This window comes from Oncorhynchus masou, chromosome 9 (genome assembly GCF_036934945.1).
Source record: "Oncorhynchus masou masou isolate Uvic2021 chromosome 9, UVic_Omas_1.1, whole genome shotgun sequence".
Lineage (NCBI taxonomy): Eukaryota > Metazoa > Chordata > Actinopteri > Salmoniformes > Salmonidae > Oncorhynchus > Oncorhynchus masou.
This window is the reverse complement of record NC_088220.1, coordinates 47344987-47361323: the sequence shown is the minus strand read 5'-3', so window position 1 is coordinate 47361323 and position 16337 is coordinate 47344987. Positions and strand designations below refer to the sequence as shown.

At 43.4% G+C, this 16337-nt stretch overlaps 1 protein-coding gene across 1 annotated transcript in view; it reads right to left on the bottom strand.

Annotated features, from left to right (window-relative positions):
- Window positions 1-7158: 7158 nt before the first annotated feature.
- Window positions 7159-16337, bottom strand: part of grik4 (glutamate receptor, ionotropic, kainate 4) — a 224476-nt gene continuing 215297 nt past the window's right edge. The window contains exon 19 of the mRNA XM_064974177.1: window positions 7159-12539. Coding sequence (XP_064830249.1) covers window positions 12138-12539 — 402 coding nt within the window. The 3' untranslated portion in view covers window positions 7159-12137. The remainder of the gene's footprint in view (window positions 12540-16337) is intronic.

Below are 16337 nucleotides of genomic sequence, written 5' to 3'. Positions count from 1 at the left end.
AGCGCGTGGCGAGGAGACAGATTCTCGCCACGCCACCTGGTAGGAGCGACCTGTCAGGTAGGACGCAATCCAAGCGTGGGCCGCGCCGGAGATGCCCAACTCGGAGAGGGTGGAGAGGAGGATCTGATGGTTCACAGTATCGAAGGCAGCCGATAGGTCTAGAAGGATGAGAGCAGAGGAGAGAGAGTTAGCTTTAGCAGTGCGGAGCGCCTCCGTGATACAGAGAAGAGCAGTCTCAGTTGAATGACTAGTCTTGAAACCTGACTGATTTGGATCAAGAAGGTCATTCTGAGAGAGATAGCGGGAGAGCTGGCCAAGGACGGCACGTTCAAGAGTTTTGGAGAGAAAAGAAAGAAGGGATACTGGTCTGTAGTTGTTGACATCGGAGGGATCGAGTGTAGGTTTTTTCAGAAGGGGTGCAACTCTCGCTCTCTTGAAGACGGAAGGGACGTAGCCAGCGGTCAGGGATGAGTTGATGAGCGAGGTGAGGTAAGGGAGAAGGTCTCCGGAAATGGTCTGGAGAAGAGAGGAGGGGATAGGGTCAAGCGGGCAGGTTGTTGGGCGGCCGGCCGTCACAAGAAGCGAGATTTCATCTGGAGAGAGAGTGGAGAAAGAGGTCAGAGCACAGGGTAGGGCAGTGTGAGCAGAACCAGCGGTGTCGTTTGACTTAGCAAACGAGGATCGGATGTCGTCGACCTTCTTTTCAAAATGGTTGACGAAGTCATCTGCAGAGAGGGAGGAGGGGGGGGGGAGGGGGAGGAGGATTCAGGAGGGAGGAGAAGGTGGCAAAGAGCTTCCTAGGGTTAGAGGCAGATGCTTGGAATTTAGAGTGGTAGAAAGTGGCTTTAGCAGCAGAGACAGAGGAGGAAAATGTAGAGAGGAGGGAGTGAAAGGATGCCAGGTCCGCAGGGAGGCGAGTTTTCCTCCATTTCCGCTCGGCTGCCCGGAGCACTGTTCTGTGAGCTCGCAATGAGTCGTCGAGCCACGGAGCGGGAGGGGAGGACCGAGCCGGTCTTCGGTTATAGTCACAGCCGTGTATATTCCCCCTCAAGTCGATACCACGACGGCCCTCAAATAACTTTACTGGTCTTTATGAAAACTGGAAACTACATATCTTGAGTCCGCATTTATTGTAGTGGTGGATTTTAACAAAGCACATTTGAGGAAAACGTTACCGAAGTTCTATCAACATATTGACTGCAGTATTCGTGGTGCTAAAACACGTGACCGCTACAACTCCAAATTCCGGGATACCTACAACGACCACCCCAACCCTCCCTTTGGCAAATCTGATCATGACTTCATTTGACCTTGTAGTTGATAAATACTCTGAATCCCAAGGCCGGCCGCTCATTAGGCAGGATTAAGCGGGTGCCTATGGTGGCAGATTGAAGAAGGTGGTATTTTCTGAGCTAATCTGACCAAGACGCACCTCCAACAACATATTAAAACTTAAATAATTATGCCCAAACCAGTGGCATATGCTCTTAAGCAGTGACATATGTTTTTTTTTATGGTAGCTCTGATGCCACCCTGTGATAAGCAGTTCACACTTTGTCCAAGTCAGGCCTACAAAATATTTTGTTTGTTCATTTCCAGCATGCCTCTCCAGGGTACTGTTGGAGAGACACATTTCTGGCATGCTCCACCAGCGTTCTGTCAAAACATTATCTAACACAAATCATGTAGCAGATATATACTAAAGAAAAATATAAATGCAACATGTAAAGTGTTGGTCCCATGTTCCATGAGCAGAATTAAAAGATCCTAGAAATGTTCCATATCCACAGAAGCTTATTTCTCTAAAATGTGCACAAATTTGTTTACATCCCTGTTTGTGTTTATCAAGATAATCCATCCATGTGACATATCAAGAAGCTGATTTTTTTTAACCTTTATTTAACCAGGCAAGTCAGTTAAGAACAAATTCTTATTTTCAATGACAGCCTGGGAACAGTGGGTTAACTGCCTGTTCAGGGGCAGAACGACAGATTTGTACCTTGTCAGCTCGGGGGTTTGAACTCGCAACCTTCTGGTTACTAGTCCAATGCTCTAACCACTAGGCTACCCTGCCGCCCCGATTAAACAGCATGATCTTTACACAGGTGCACCTTGTGCTGAGGACAATAAAATGACACTCTAAAATGTGCAGTTTTGCCATACAACACACCACCACAGATGTCTCTCGTTTTGAGGGCGAGTGCAATTGACATGTTTACTGCATGAATGTCCACCAGATCTGTTGCCAGAGAATTTAATGTTAATTTCCTCCAATGTCGTTTTAGAGAATTTGGCAGTACGTCCAACCGGCCTCACAACCGCAGACCACAGGCAACCTGCCAGTCCAGGACCTCCAGAACTGGTTTCTTCCCCTGCGGGATCATCTGAGACCAGCCACCAGGACAGCTGATGAAATTGTGGGTTGTTACAAGCAAAGAATTTCTGCACAAACTGTCAGAAACAGTCTCAGGGAACCTCCATCTGTGTGCTCGTTGTCTTCACCAGGGTCTTGACCTGACTGCAGTTTGGCGTCGTGTTCACCTTCGATGGCCATTACTGGCATGTCGGAGAAGTGTGTTCTTCACGGATTAATCCAGGTTTCAACTGTACAGGGCAGATGGCAGTCGTATGGGCGAGCAGTTTTCTGATGTCAACTTTTTGAACAGACTGTCCCATGGTGGAGGTGGGGTTATGGTATGGGCAGGCATAAGCTATGGACAACGAACACAATGGCATTTTATCAATGGCAAATTGAATGCAGAGAGACCATGACAAGATCCTGTGGCCCATTGTCGGGCCATTCATCCACCGCCATCACCTCATGTTTTAGCATGATAATACACGGCCCAATGTCAGAAGGACAGGTACACAATTCCTGGATATTGAACATTTCCCAGTTCTTCGATGACCTGCATATTCACCAGACATGTCATCCACTGAGCATGTTTGGGCTGCTCTGGATCAACGTGTGAACATCGTGTTCCAGTTCCCTCCAACATCCAGCAACTTCATACAGCCATTGAACAGCCACATACAGCTCCGGTAAAGACAAGGGGTGGCGGTCTGTGTATATTTGTAAACAACAGCTGGTGAACGAAATCTAATATTAAGGAAGTCTCGAGGTTTTGTATCTCATGGTAAGCTGTAGACCAGACTATTTACCAAGAGAGTTTTCATCTGCATTTTTCATAGCTGTCTATTTACCACTACAAACCGATGCTGGCACTAAGTTTCCACTCAATGAGTTGTAAAAGGCCATAAGCAAACAGGAAAACGCTCATCCAGAGGCGGCGCTGCTAGTGGCCGGAAACTTTAATGCGGGGAAACTTAAATCTAATTAACTTAACTTCTAAATGTGCAACCAGAGGGGAAAAAACTCTAAACCACCATTACTACACACACGGACAAAAGCCCTCCATTTGGCAAATCAGACCATAATTCTATCCTCCTGATTCCTGCTTACAAGCAAACACTAAAGCAGGAAGCACCATTGACTTGGTCAATAAAGAAGTGGTCAGATGACGCAGATGCTAAGCTACAGGGCTGTTTTGCTAGCACAGACTGGAATATGTTCCGGGATTCTTCCCGATGGCATTGAGGACTACACCACATCAGTCACTGGCTTCATCAATAAGTGCATCGATGATGTTGTCCCCACAGTGACTGTACGTACATACCCCAACCAGACGCCATGCATTACAGGCAACATCTGCACTGAGCTAAAGGGTAGAGATGCAGCTTTCAAGGAGCGGGACTCTAACCCAGACACTTATAAGAAATCCTGCTATGCCCTCAGACTAACCATCAAACAGGCAAAGCGTCAATAAAGAACTAAGATCAAATCATACCACACTGGCTCTGACGCTCGTCGGATGTGGCAGGACTTGCAAACTATAACATACTATAAGAGAAGCACAGCCGTGAGCTGCCCAGTGACTTGAGTCAGAGCAGCTAAAGTGCTTCTATGCTCGCTTCGAGGCAAGCAACACTGAAGCATGCATGAGAGTATTAGCTGTTCCGTACGACTGTGTGATCACGCTCTCCGTAGCCAACGTGAGTAAGATCTTTAAACAGTTCAACATTCACAAGGCCGCAGGGCCAGACGGATTACCAGGACGCGTACTCCGAGCATGCGCTGACCAACTGGCAAGTGTCTTCACTGACATTTTCAACCTGTCCCTTACTGAGTCTGTAATACCAGCATGTTCCAAGCAGACCACCATAGTCCATGTGCCCAAAAACACTAGGTAACCTGCCTAAATGACTACAGACCCGTAGCACTCACGTCTGTAGCCATGAAGTGCTTTGAAATGCTGGTCATGGCTCACAACACTATTATCCCAGAAACCCTAGACCCACTCCAATTTTCATACCGCTCCAACAGATCCACAGATGATGCAATCTCTATTGCACTCCACACAGCCCTTTCCCACCTTGACAAAAGGAACACCTACGTGAGAATGCTATTCATTGACTACAACTCAGCGTTCAACACCATAGTGCCCTCAAAGCTCATCACTAAGCTAAGGACCCTGGGACTAAACACCTCCCTCTAAAACTGGATCCTGGACTTCCTGACGGGCCACCCCCAGGTGGTAAGGGTAGGTAAACAACACATCTACCATGCTGATCCTCAACATGGGGGCCAGAGACCTGGCCATGTGGTGCCAGGATAACAACCTCTCCCTCAACATGATCAAGACAAAGGAGATGATTGTGGACTACAGGAAAAGGAGGACCGAACATGCCCCCATTCTCATCGATGGGGCTGTAGTGGAGAAGGTGGAAAGTTTTAAGTTCCTCTGCGTACACATCACGAACAAACTGAAATGGTCCACCCACACAGACAGCGTGGTGAAGAAGGCGCAGCAGCGCGTCTTCAAACTCAAGAGGCTGAAGAAATTTGGCTTGTCACCAAAAACACTCACAAACTTTTACAGATGCATGTACATATTTTACAGATGCATGTACATATCTACCTACATGTACATATTATTTCAAATACCTCGACTAACCGGTGCCCCCACACATTGACTCTGTACCGGTACCCTCTGTATATCGGCTTGTTACTGTTATTTTACTGTTGCTCTTTAACTATTTGTTTTTTATTTACATTTTTTATTGTTGGTTAAGTGCTTGTAAGAACGCATTTCACTGTAAGGTCTACACTTGTATTCGGAGCATGTGACAAATACAATTTGATTTGATACCAGCAACCCTTTTGCCAGCTCCCTTCCCGCCAGATTTGTCCTGTCGGACCACGGATTCGAATTGGCAACATACCAGCTTCTGGCTAGCCCCTCTTAACCACTAGGATACCTGCCTATATAACTGGGAATATTATTCACTCGGTGGAGACTCCTCAGAGGAGGAAGGGGAGGACTGTCTTCCTTAGTGAATTAGATTTTTTTTCGTCAAATTAAAATGTTGAGATAAAGCTATACTAAATAAATTAAAACACGCTGTTTTGTAATGAATGTCTAGAGTAGCCTCAACAGCACTCTGTAGGGTAGAACCATGGTGTAGCTGGAAGACAGGTAGCTTCCATCCTCCTCTGGGTACATTGAATTCAATACAAAACCTAGAAGGTTCATGGTTCTCACCTTCTTGCATAGACACAGTAACACTTACACAGTGCATAAAATGTGGTAAGTAGTCGACTCAAATAGAGAGAAAGACAACCGTTTAACAGTTTTGAACAAATTAATTTATTCAAAAATGAAGGAGAAGCGAGAGAGAGAGTCATTTTATTTCTCATTTTCGGTTTCACTTACTTAGCTAGCAAATGTAGCTAACTAGTTTAGCCGACTTAAACACCCTGGTCAAACAAAGGAATGTTATGTTAGAAACTGTAGCTGGCTATATCCAACACAACACTAGTACTCTTCCAAGGCAAGGTAAGCTTTTGGTTTGACTAATTTATTGCCACTGCGGACCACCGGTGTAACTGTTAACTACTGACTGTAACATTCTGCATGATTGTAGCGGGATTACTAACGCATTACTTCCATTAGCTATGCTGACTATGGCGTTACTTTAGCTAATATAGGGACAACAATGTAGGCTGTGTGTAGCGGTTTTCATATGGTTTGGCTTGGAAAGATTTTTTTGCCTGCTCATGTGTTGTGCATTGGATTCCACAAACTAAGAGAAAAGGTGAGAGGAGGAGAGTGAAAGTCAACTGTGTTTACCGTGTTCAGGGGTGTATTCATTCCACTGATTCTGTTGAAAAAAATCCTTAAACGGAATCAAACGAAAAGAAATGGGGATAAACATGCATGAATTTGTGTAATATAAACTCTCGTTTGATTACATCCTAGATCTATCAACTCAAATTTGGACTCACCTACTCATTCAAGGGTTTTTCTTTATTTTGAAATCAAAACTATGACATAATACATATGGAATAATGTAGTACACAAAAAAGTGTTAAATCAAAATGTATATATTTTTTGTATTCGTCAAAGTTTACACCCTTTACCTTGATGAGAGCTTTGCACACTCTTGGCATTCCCTCAACCAGCTTCACCTGGAATGTTTTTCCAAAAGTCTTGAAGGAGTTCCCACATATGCTGAGCACTTGTTAGTTGCTTTTCCTTCACTCTGTGGTCCAATTCATCCCAATTTCTGAAGCTGGTAACTCTAATGAATGTATCCTCTGCAGCAGAGGTAACTCTGGGTCTTCCTTTTCTGTGGCGGCCCTAATGAGAGCCAGTTTTATCATAGCACTTGATGGTTTTTCCGACTGCACTTGAAGAAACTTCCAAAGTTCTTGAAATTTTCCGGATTGACTGACCTTCATGCCTCAAAGTAATGATGGACTGTTTGTCTTTGCTTATTTGGGGTGTTTTTGGACTTGGTCTTTTACCAAATAGGGCTATCTTCTGTATACCACCCCTACCTTGTCACAACACAACTGATTGGCTCAACCGCATGAATTTAAATCCATTCCAGGTGACTACCTCATGAAGCTGGTTGAGAGAATAACAAGAGTGTGCAAAGCTGTCATCAGGGCAAAAGGTGGCTACTTTGAAGAATCTAAAATATATTTAGTTTTGTTTAACACTTTTTTGGTTACTACATGATTCCATATGTGTTATTTCATAGTTTTGATGTCTTCACTATTATTCTACAGTGTAGAGAATAGTAAAAATAAAGAAAAACCCTTGAATGAGTAGGTGTGTCCAAACTTTTGACTGTTACAATACGTTGTAAACTATCACTCATAGTCTCATTATGGTAGCAACCTCATGATGGGTAAAATAAAAATGTGAGTATCTTGTAGTATCCCAAACCTATCGATGCTACATTGAACTGGGTGAATAGAATATGAATGGAAGTCATCCAGTATGCTTGCTGTAATAGAAATAAGGCCATGCTCATGCAAAAACAAAACGTCCTCCCTCATCTTAAACGGCTATGACCGCCACTGTATCCACCATTCGTGTTAAAATGTTGCATGGCCTTACAATGTTCAATAAAGACAACATAACAACCAGGAAACCCTCAGAATGGCGGTTTATGTTTTAAGAAATGTATTTATAGTGGAATAAAAATGACAACATAAGAAAATAAAGCATATAAAATAGCAGCCAAATCCTGCCATCCTACCCAAGGTCTCCCAGTGAAAGTCTGAGTGCTACTTCTTCTACATGACGATCCCTCTTCATTCCAATTCAACTCCCTTTAGCCTTCAAGGTAATTGGCAATCTTATTTCAACTAGGCTTGATTTAATGTCTACGAATGTTTTCGTGCATAAAAGTTAGGTGCACAGAATCCCACTAAACCCGGGAGTTCATCCAGCTGACCCCACATTGTCTCAGTTTGCATCCCAAATGGCACCCCATTCCCTATATAGCGCACACTACTTTTGACCAGAGCAGGTAATAGCAAAAAGGGCACCATTTAGGACGCAATCTCTGTGACCTAGCAATTAGATATTATAGAAAAACTGCTAATTGGATGTGTGAATGTATCATTACTCATCATGCCTGTAGTTGTATGTGCTTGTATGTGGATGTGTGGATGTGTTCCCACAAGTTCAATTTGATGGTTAGGCTGAGGGCTTGTAGAAATAGAGAGCCCCTGGAACCTCCACGGGGAAACCCTGGTTGAACATTATGTATTTACACACTTATGACAACAATGTTCCATAAGAGGATTATGTGCATTGACACTATAGCCTCTGTATGATATAACAATGATCTCTGTACAGCCTATTCTTTACCCCCTCTCTCTGTATCCATAGAAGCTCGAAAACAAACACACTGTACAGAACACATTTCTCAGAGAATAGTTACACATCAAAAACCAGGACAACATCACTCACAGGGTAAAACCTCTTGTAAAGCATAAAACATAATTTATTTGACGGGTATTCACATTGTATGGAAACATGTCGGACTGGTCTCTAGTGGTAAAATTAACAGACATTTGAGAAGAAATCGAATCCTTTGAAAACAGATGATGATCCCAGATGTTGATTTCATTTGTAAAATGAAACTAAGGAATAGAATGGCCCTGCATACCACAAGTAACGGAATTGTTAAATTACAACACCACATTTGGTATTATTGAGGGACTTTTAATGGGGCATACTTCATATTTGTTGAATGTGGTGACTTTGGCTACTAAATTAATTCACTAGTGATTTTCTAGCATTGAAGTGAGAGAACCTTTAAAAAAAGTGGTATTCAAAGTTGGGGTCGCTGCACTGGGGTAGGCAAAATGTAAAAAAATGTTTGTTTTTTTACAAAACATTAGCAACACCTTCCTATTATTGAGTTGCACTCCCTTTTGCCCTCAATTTGTTGGGGCATGGACTCTACAATGTGTCGAAAGCGTTCCACAGGGATGCTGGCCTATGTTAACTCCAATGCTTCCCACATTTGTGTCAAGTTGGCTGGATGTCCTTTAAATGGTGGACCATTCTAGCTACACACGGAAAACTGTTGAGCATGAAAAACCCAGCAGCGTTGCAGTTCTTAAAACACTAAACGGTACGCCTGGCACCTACTACCATACCCCATTCAAAGGCACTTAAATCTTTTGTCTTGCCCATTCACCCTCTGAAGGTCACACATACATAATCCATGTCTCAATTGTCTCAAGGCTTAAAAAACCTTCTTTAACCTGTCTCCTCCCCTTCATCTACACTGATTTGAAGTGGATTTAACAAGTGACATCAATAAGGGATCATAGATTTCACCTGGATTCACCTGGACAGTCTGTCATGGAAAGAGCAGGTGTTCCTAATGTTTTGTACCCTCAATCAGCATTTAGATTTTTTTTAGGAACAAACAATTTAGTGTACAGATTATTGTATGGAACAATATAGAAATGTTTTTGAGAAAGATAATTAGAAAATATAATTTTATTCAGTAAGTGTGTTTATTGTTTTTTAAATATTTTTTATAAGAGATGAAAGTGCAATGAATTGGAAGGTTATTTATTGATGTAAAATATAAATGTACAGATTTTAAGGTCGTGTCATTAGATTTGAGGTTGTGTCGCGAGAAATTCTCTGGGAAAAAAACGAGGTCCCCAGACATTCTGGCGGAGAAAATGGATTCCCCGCTGAAAAAGTTTGAATACCACTGTTCTAAAGAGATCTTTTACATTTGTGGCCTGTTGGCTCAAGAGATATAGATGAAGGCATTATGAAAATAGACAACAGTTTCAGATCCTCATTGACCCAACCTAAGCGATCTGCTTAGCCGTTTCATTATCATAATTGTAAAAATGTATGGCCTCGGTTTTTCAGCCGCCTACACTAAGGCAGGAGAACACATATACTATGGGGAATGTTTGACTGACGCTGCCTTGAAAAGCAATTTTAGAGATGAATGATATCAACTAAATAGTGGATTCAATTCAAATGCTGAAAGAGTCCATCCAGATTTTAGATTGGATGTGACAAATACAAATGAACCTAACATACCTGGATGCCTCCAATCAAATACTTTGTCAAGATGGCCTGGTTTCAGGCACTCTTGACATATGAGTGGCACACCCCTTGGGCATTGTCAAGGAGACGGATCCATCAAAGCCTAATGTTGACAGACAGGCCACAGTTGTTCACTGTCGCCCACTCATTTTAGTCCATTTAGTAGAAAAGCACAGCCAAAACAGCAAATCTCAAGGACACTATCAGCAACTTATAAAACATCCAGGAAATGAGTAACATTATATGCTACATCGATGAATTTGCGATATGGTACACTGAATAAATCAACTTGAATGAACACATGGAGAAAGAACAGCTTTGCTCCACAAATCAAATCTGGCCTTGATTTCATTACTAGGGTCGTATTCATTAGGGCATGTGATGGAAAACACTTCTATTTTATGTTTGCTAAGTTTCTGATTGGACAAGTTCAAGTAGGCCCTCTCCGTTTCACCCTATTTTGTTCCGTTTGGTGGCTAATTAATACGACCCAGATCTTGAAATGAGGGTCTCTGTTGATGGTTAGAGGGACAGCATACCCCAAAATTGAAGTTTGTAAGCATTGGGAAATCAGTAGGCCTATACCCAATTATTCCCATTAATTTAGGCTCCATATAATTTTTTGCAATGCATATTGCAGAATTTACAAAACAGATGGTGATCCAGGAAAAAATGTCACATAAAAGACTTCAAACCCCTCATACATATGAAAGCGTAAGACAATGTTTAATTTTGGGTGGAGTCTTTAAAAATCAAAGTAAAATTCCTGTAAAAACATTTACGGGAACATTCAGTTTGAATTGGTTCTGGAATGTGTTGAATTCTTCCCCAATGCCACCATCTCAGTATGACTACCTCTGCAGTGTGACTATCTGCATTGCCTGTGTGTACTGTGTATGTAGTGTCTGTGTGTGTGTGCGCGCGCATGCCTTTGTGCCTGCATGTGTGAGTGTGTGCATTCCTGCGCGGGTGCATTCGTGTATGGTGCACGCTGCAGAGAGTGGGTCTGGGTCATGTCAAGGCAATAGTGCAGCACGAAGTCGAGAGAGTGTTGAACAGATGGAATAGAGAGCACAAATTGGGAATAGTGAACCCATATCAATCACTTACAGTATATGGGATTCATATGAGACTGTATACCACAGTGGGCAATGGGAAGAAACTCAAAATGGTGGTATGTTGTGGTATCTAGTGTTGTTTATGACCCGTGATCTGGGGGCAATATCAAGAGACAGGTCCCACACATGAGCAAAGGGAATGAATGATGACTATTTCTGATTACATTGGGGTTCTTTGTGTCTCTGGGCAAATTGTTTGAACGGGAAACTCATTCTCCCCTCCAATCATCAGCATCACACTTGCTGACATGCATTGCTGTCTTTCAGAAATACATCTAAAACATATTTTTTGTATAGAATATAATCACTATTATAAAACAAGTCATTGTGTTTGTTTTTATCTTCGGTTCTCTTTGTCGTCGTTGTCTCAAGGCCGTGATGCCCATCGTTCAAGATCAGCTTTTTTTTTTGGCACTTTCACACACAAAAAAAAGTTTTCAAAGAATGATGCTGCATTGGAAGTCTTTTTCTATGTGTTCTCTGTTTGTAGCTCTGAAAAGGCAATAATGTACACACTCGGGAAAGGAAAACATTGTATCGTCTCAGAGAACAATAGAATGGTAACAATATGATCAATGTCAAGAACACAACAAAAGGAGAAATAATTTAAAAACAGATCAACAATTAGCACAATGAGTGACAGAAAATACTGCATAGTACAAATGCCCCATAACCTGTGTCCTTCACATCCTAGACAGGGCATGGGGCCTTCGAGACAGACAGCCCATACAGAGATGTTGTGTCCCCTCTCACGGACTTCCTCTGGTCGTCTCTATGGATATGTCCAATGGCAGTTCCATCTCTAAGCCCAGGGCATCATTCCAGAGCTCAAAGATCCCTTCCACGGGGGACGTGCTCAAAATATCCACAGCCAAAGCCATCGCCCCAGCCGCTGTCCTCCAACATCAAACGCACCAGGACCAAAGCAGCTCCTGTCACAGTACCACATGACCTTCCCATGATGCTCCCTGTTGCCCCTGTGGAGGGGTGCCTACTGGGTACAGTAGTACAGTGGGTGTGTGGTGGTCTAGGTAGGTAAAGGGGTTGTCTAGGTCAAGGGGGTGCTTCCTTGTTATTCGGGTTCGCTACTGTTGGTTGTTTTCTCCCACTCTATGCTCTCCTCGCTGTGAGTTGGCGAGGCTCCGTGGCTGGGGCCGCCCCCAGGACGCACGCCGCGCAGCCCCTGGAAGCGCCGGCACTCGGGGCAGATGCGGATGTGGCTGCAGCCCCGCGCCACCAGAGCTGCCTCCTGCGCCAGTCTGTGGGAGAAGGGCTCGGAGAGGGGCAGGCCGGCAGCAGCGCCACACAGCTTGCCATTGCTCAAGCTGACAGCAGCAGCCCGCGCCCGGCGCTCCTCCAGGGGTAGGGGGCGAGGACGGAGCATGGTCGTCCCCCGCCGACGCCTCAGCTGTAGGCTGTCCCGGCACAGGACGATCCCCTGGAGCTCCCGTAGCATCTCCTCACACACCGACAGCTGCAACACACACAGGGAGAGAGAGGCCGGGAGATCTCACTGACACACTGCAAGATCAGAGACAGACGGTCAGGCTGAATAAAAAAAAAATGTATTTTGGGTAATAATACAACAAAATGTACAATGTGGACCCAGACGATATCACTTGAAAGCATGAATTAAAACGCTTGTTTCCAAAGTGGTCCTCCGACTGACAGACACCATGCAGGACAGACGACAGCTACACAAATAGGATAGAGTGGGATGCACTGGGCATTTAAGTCTGACAATATCTAACAAAAAGAACTTAAGATTAAGTTTGTTGGGAAAATATCACAACAACCTAGGGGTTTCAAGGAAAAATAGACAACTGTACAACATTCTATATGGTACTTGATGGTTAAATACTGACATTGCAAAATTATTCATCCCCCTTAGCGTTTTTCCTATTTTGATGCATTACAACCTGTAATTTAAATGGATTTTTATTTGGATTTCATGTAATGGACATACACAAAATAGTCAAAAAAATGGAGAACTGGTGGGTGCATATGTATTCAGCCCCTTTTGCTATGAAGCCCCTAAATAAGATCTGGTGCAACCAATTACCTTCGGAAGTCACACAATTAGCTAAATTAAGTTCACCTGTGTGCAATCTGTCACATGATCTGTCACATGATCTCCGAAAATATACACCTGTTCTGAAAGGCCCCAGAGTCTGCAACACCACTAAGCAAGGGGCACCACCAAGCAAGCGGCACCATGAATATAAAGGAGTTCTCCAAACAGGTCAGGGACAAAGATCAGGGTTGGGTTATAAAAAAAGATCAAAAACTTTGAACATCCCACGGAGCACCATTAAATCCATTATTAAAATTTTTTACGAATATGGCACCACAACAAACCTGCCAAGAGGGCCACCGGGGAGATTGGAGTATCTTGGAGTATCCACAGGGGAGATTGGAGTATCTGTCCATAGGACCACTTTAAGCCGTACACTACACAGAGCTGGGTTTTACGGAAGAGTGGCCAGAGAAAAGCCATTGCTTAATTAAAGAAAAAAATAAGCAAACATGTTTAGTGTTCGCCAAAAGGCATGGGGGAGACTCCCCAGACATATGGAAGAAGGTACTCTGGTCAGATGAGACAAAACTGTAGCTTTTTGGCCATCAAGGAAATTGCTATTTCTGACGTAAACCCAACACCTCTCATCGCCCAGAGATCACCATCCCCACAGTTAAGCATGGTGGTGGCAGCATCATCCTTGAGGGAAACCTGTTTCAGTCTTCCAGAGATTTGAGACTGGGATGGAGGTTCACCTCCCAGCAGGACAATGAATCAAAGCATACTGCTAAAGCAACACTCGAGTGGTTTAAGGGGAAACATTTAAATGTCTTTGAATGGCCTAGTCAAAGCCCAGACCTCAATCCAATTGAGTATCTGTGGTATGACTGAAATATTGCTGTACACCAGTGGAACCCATCCAACTTGAAGGAGCTGGAGCAGATTTGCCTTGAAGAATCGGGAAAAATCCCAATGGCTAGATGTTCCAAGCTTATAGAGACATACCCCAAGAAACTTGCAGATGTAATTGCTGCAAAATGTAGCTCTACAAAGTATTGACTTTTGGGGGGAGAATAGTTATGCACGCTCAAGTTATGTTTTTTTTGTCTTATTTGTTGTTTGTTTCACAATAAAAAATATTTTGCATCTTCAAAGTGGTAGGCATGTTGTGTAAATCAAATGATACAACCCCCCCCCAAAAAAAAATCTAATTTAATTCCAGGTTGTAAGGCAACAAAATAAGAAAAATGCCAAGGGGGTGAATACTTTCGCAAGCCACTGTATATTCAAAAGTATGTGGATACACATTCGAATGAGTGGATTTAGCAATTTCAGCTACAGACAATCTCCATAGACAAACATTGGCAGTAGATTAACCTTACTGAAGCGCTCAGTGACTTTGAACATGGCACTGTCATAGGATGCCACCTTTCCAAGTCAGTTTGTCAAATGTATGCCCTGCTAGAGCTACCCCTGTCAACTGTAAGTGCTGTAATTGTGAAGTGGAAACATCTAGGAGCAACAACGGCCCAGCCGCGAAGTGGTAGGCCACACAAGCTCACAAAACGGGGCCGACGAGTGCTGAAGCATGTAGTGTGTAAGAATCATCTGTCCTTGGTTGCAACACTCACTACCGAGTTCCAAATTGCTTCTGGAAGCACAGTCAGCACAATAACTGTTCATCAGGAGCTTCATTAAATAGGCTTCCATGGTTGAGCAGCCGCATGCAAGACTAAGATCACCATGTGCAATGCCAAGTGTCGGCTGGAGTAGTGTAAAGCTCACCACCATTGGATTCTGAAGCAGTGGAAATGCGTTCTACGAAGTCATGAATCACTCTTCATCATCTGGCAGTCCGACGGACAAATCTGGGTTTGGCGGATGCCAGGAGATGGCTACCTGACCCAAAGCATAATGCCGACTGTAAAGTTTGGTGGAGGAGGAATAATGGGCTGGGCCTGCTTTTCATACGTTGGGCTATGCCCCTTAGTTCCATGAAGGGAAATCTTAACACTACAGCATACAATGAAATTCTAGACGATTCTGTGCTACCAACTTTTTGGGAACAGTTTGGGGAAGGCCCTTTCCTGTTTCAGCACAATGCCCCTGTGCACAAAGCGAGGTCCGTAAAGAAATTATTTGTTGAGATCGGTGTGGAAGAACTTGACTGGCCTGCACATAGCCCTGACCTCAATCCCATCGAACACCTTTGGGATGAATTGGAACGCCGATTGCGGGTCTAATCACCCAAAATCAGTGCCCAACCTCACTAATGCTCGTGGCTGAATGAAAGAAAGTCCCTGCAGCAATGTTCCAACATCTAGTGGAAAGCCTTCCCAGAAGAGTGGTGGCTGTTATAGCAGCAAAGTGGGGACCAACTCCATATTAATGCCCACGATTTTGGAAAGAGATGTTCGACGAGCAGGTGTCCACATACTTTTGGTCATGTAGTGTTTTCCTTTCGCATTCTTATATATTATATGAAATTATTGTGAAATACTGGTTACATTATACATTTTGCCATTCTCATCCTCGTAACATAAGACAAGTCCCTGCCCTGCATTTCCCTTATTGCGTTAAATGTGTGTGCTGGTTTGCCCGTCTCCTCTCTGTCTTCCTCTCCCAATGATATCACACAGTGTCAGTGTGGACTAGACGAAGACAGGGCAAGGAGAACAGGCATGATAATCCACACAGTACATCTTTCTAAGTGTGTTGGCCATGGCATCTCCCTTTGTGCAATGTAATAGAAGGGAACAAGCTTACAGAGGCATTGCGTGGGCTATGAGCCATGCCATTATAACTGACAAAAATCAAACAAGCTATTCCGGATACGCACTGAGACAGATAGATAGCTTGTGCGCACACACACTAATTTAATTGTTTCCTAGTCCCCCCCAAAAATAAGTCAGGTGGCATGGGCTTTTCTGTACACAAGCTGGTTTATTTAGATATATCTTTTTTATATCACAGTGTTGTATCGGGAACAATTGAAAACAGTCATATTTCGTAAAGAAAAACATTACAGAACAATACAGCAGAAACTGAAATTAAATCATTTCCAAACCATGAAACTACGTCTTGTTCAAAAATGAATTCAAAGCGGGCTGATTTGAGGTTGTTCAAGAATAAAAGCACAGCATTTACAGTCACCTTCACTACCAGTGGAGACAGCTGAGGTCTACTACATAAAGGCATGCAGATAGATAGTGTATGTGAGGTATTATCTTTGGCAGAGGTCTCAGAGGCAAATAA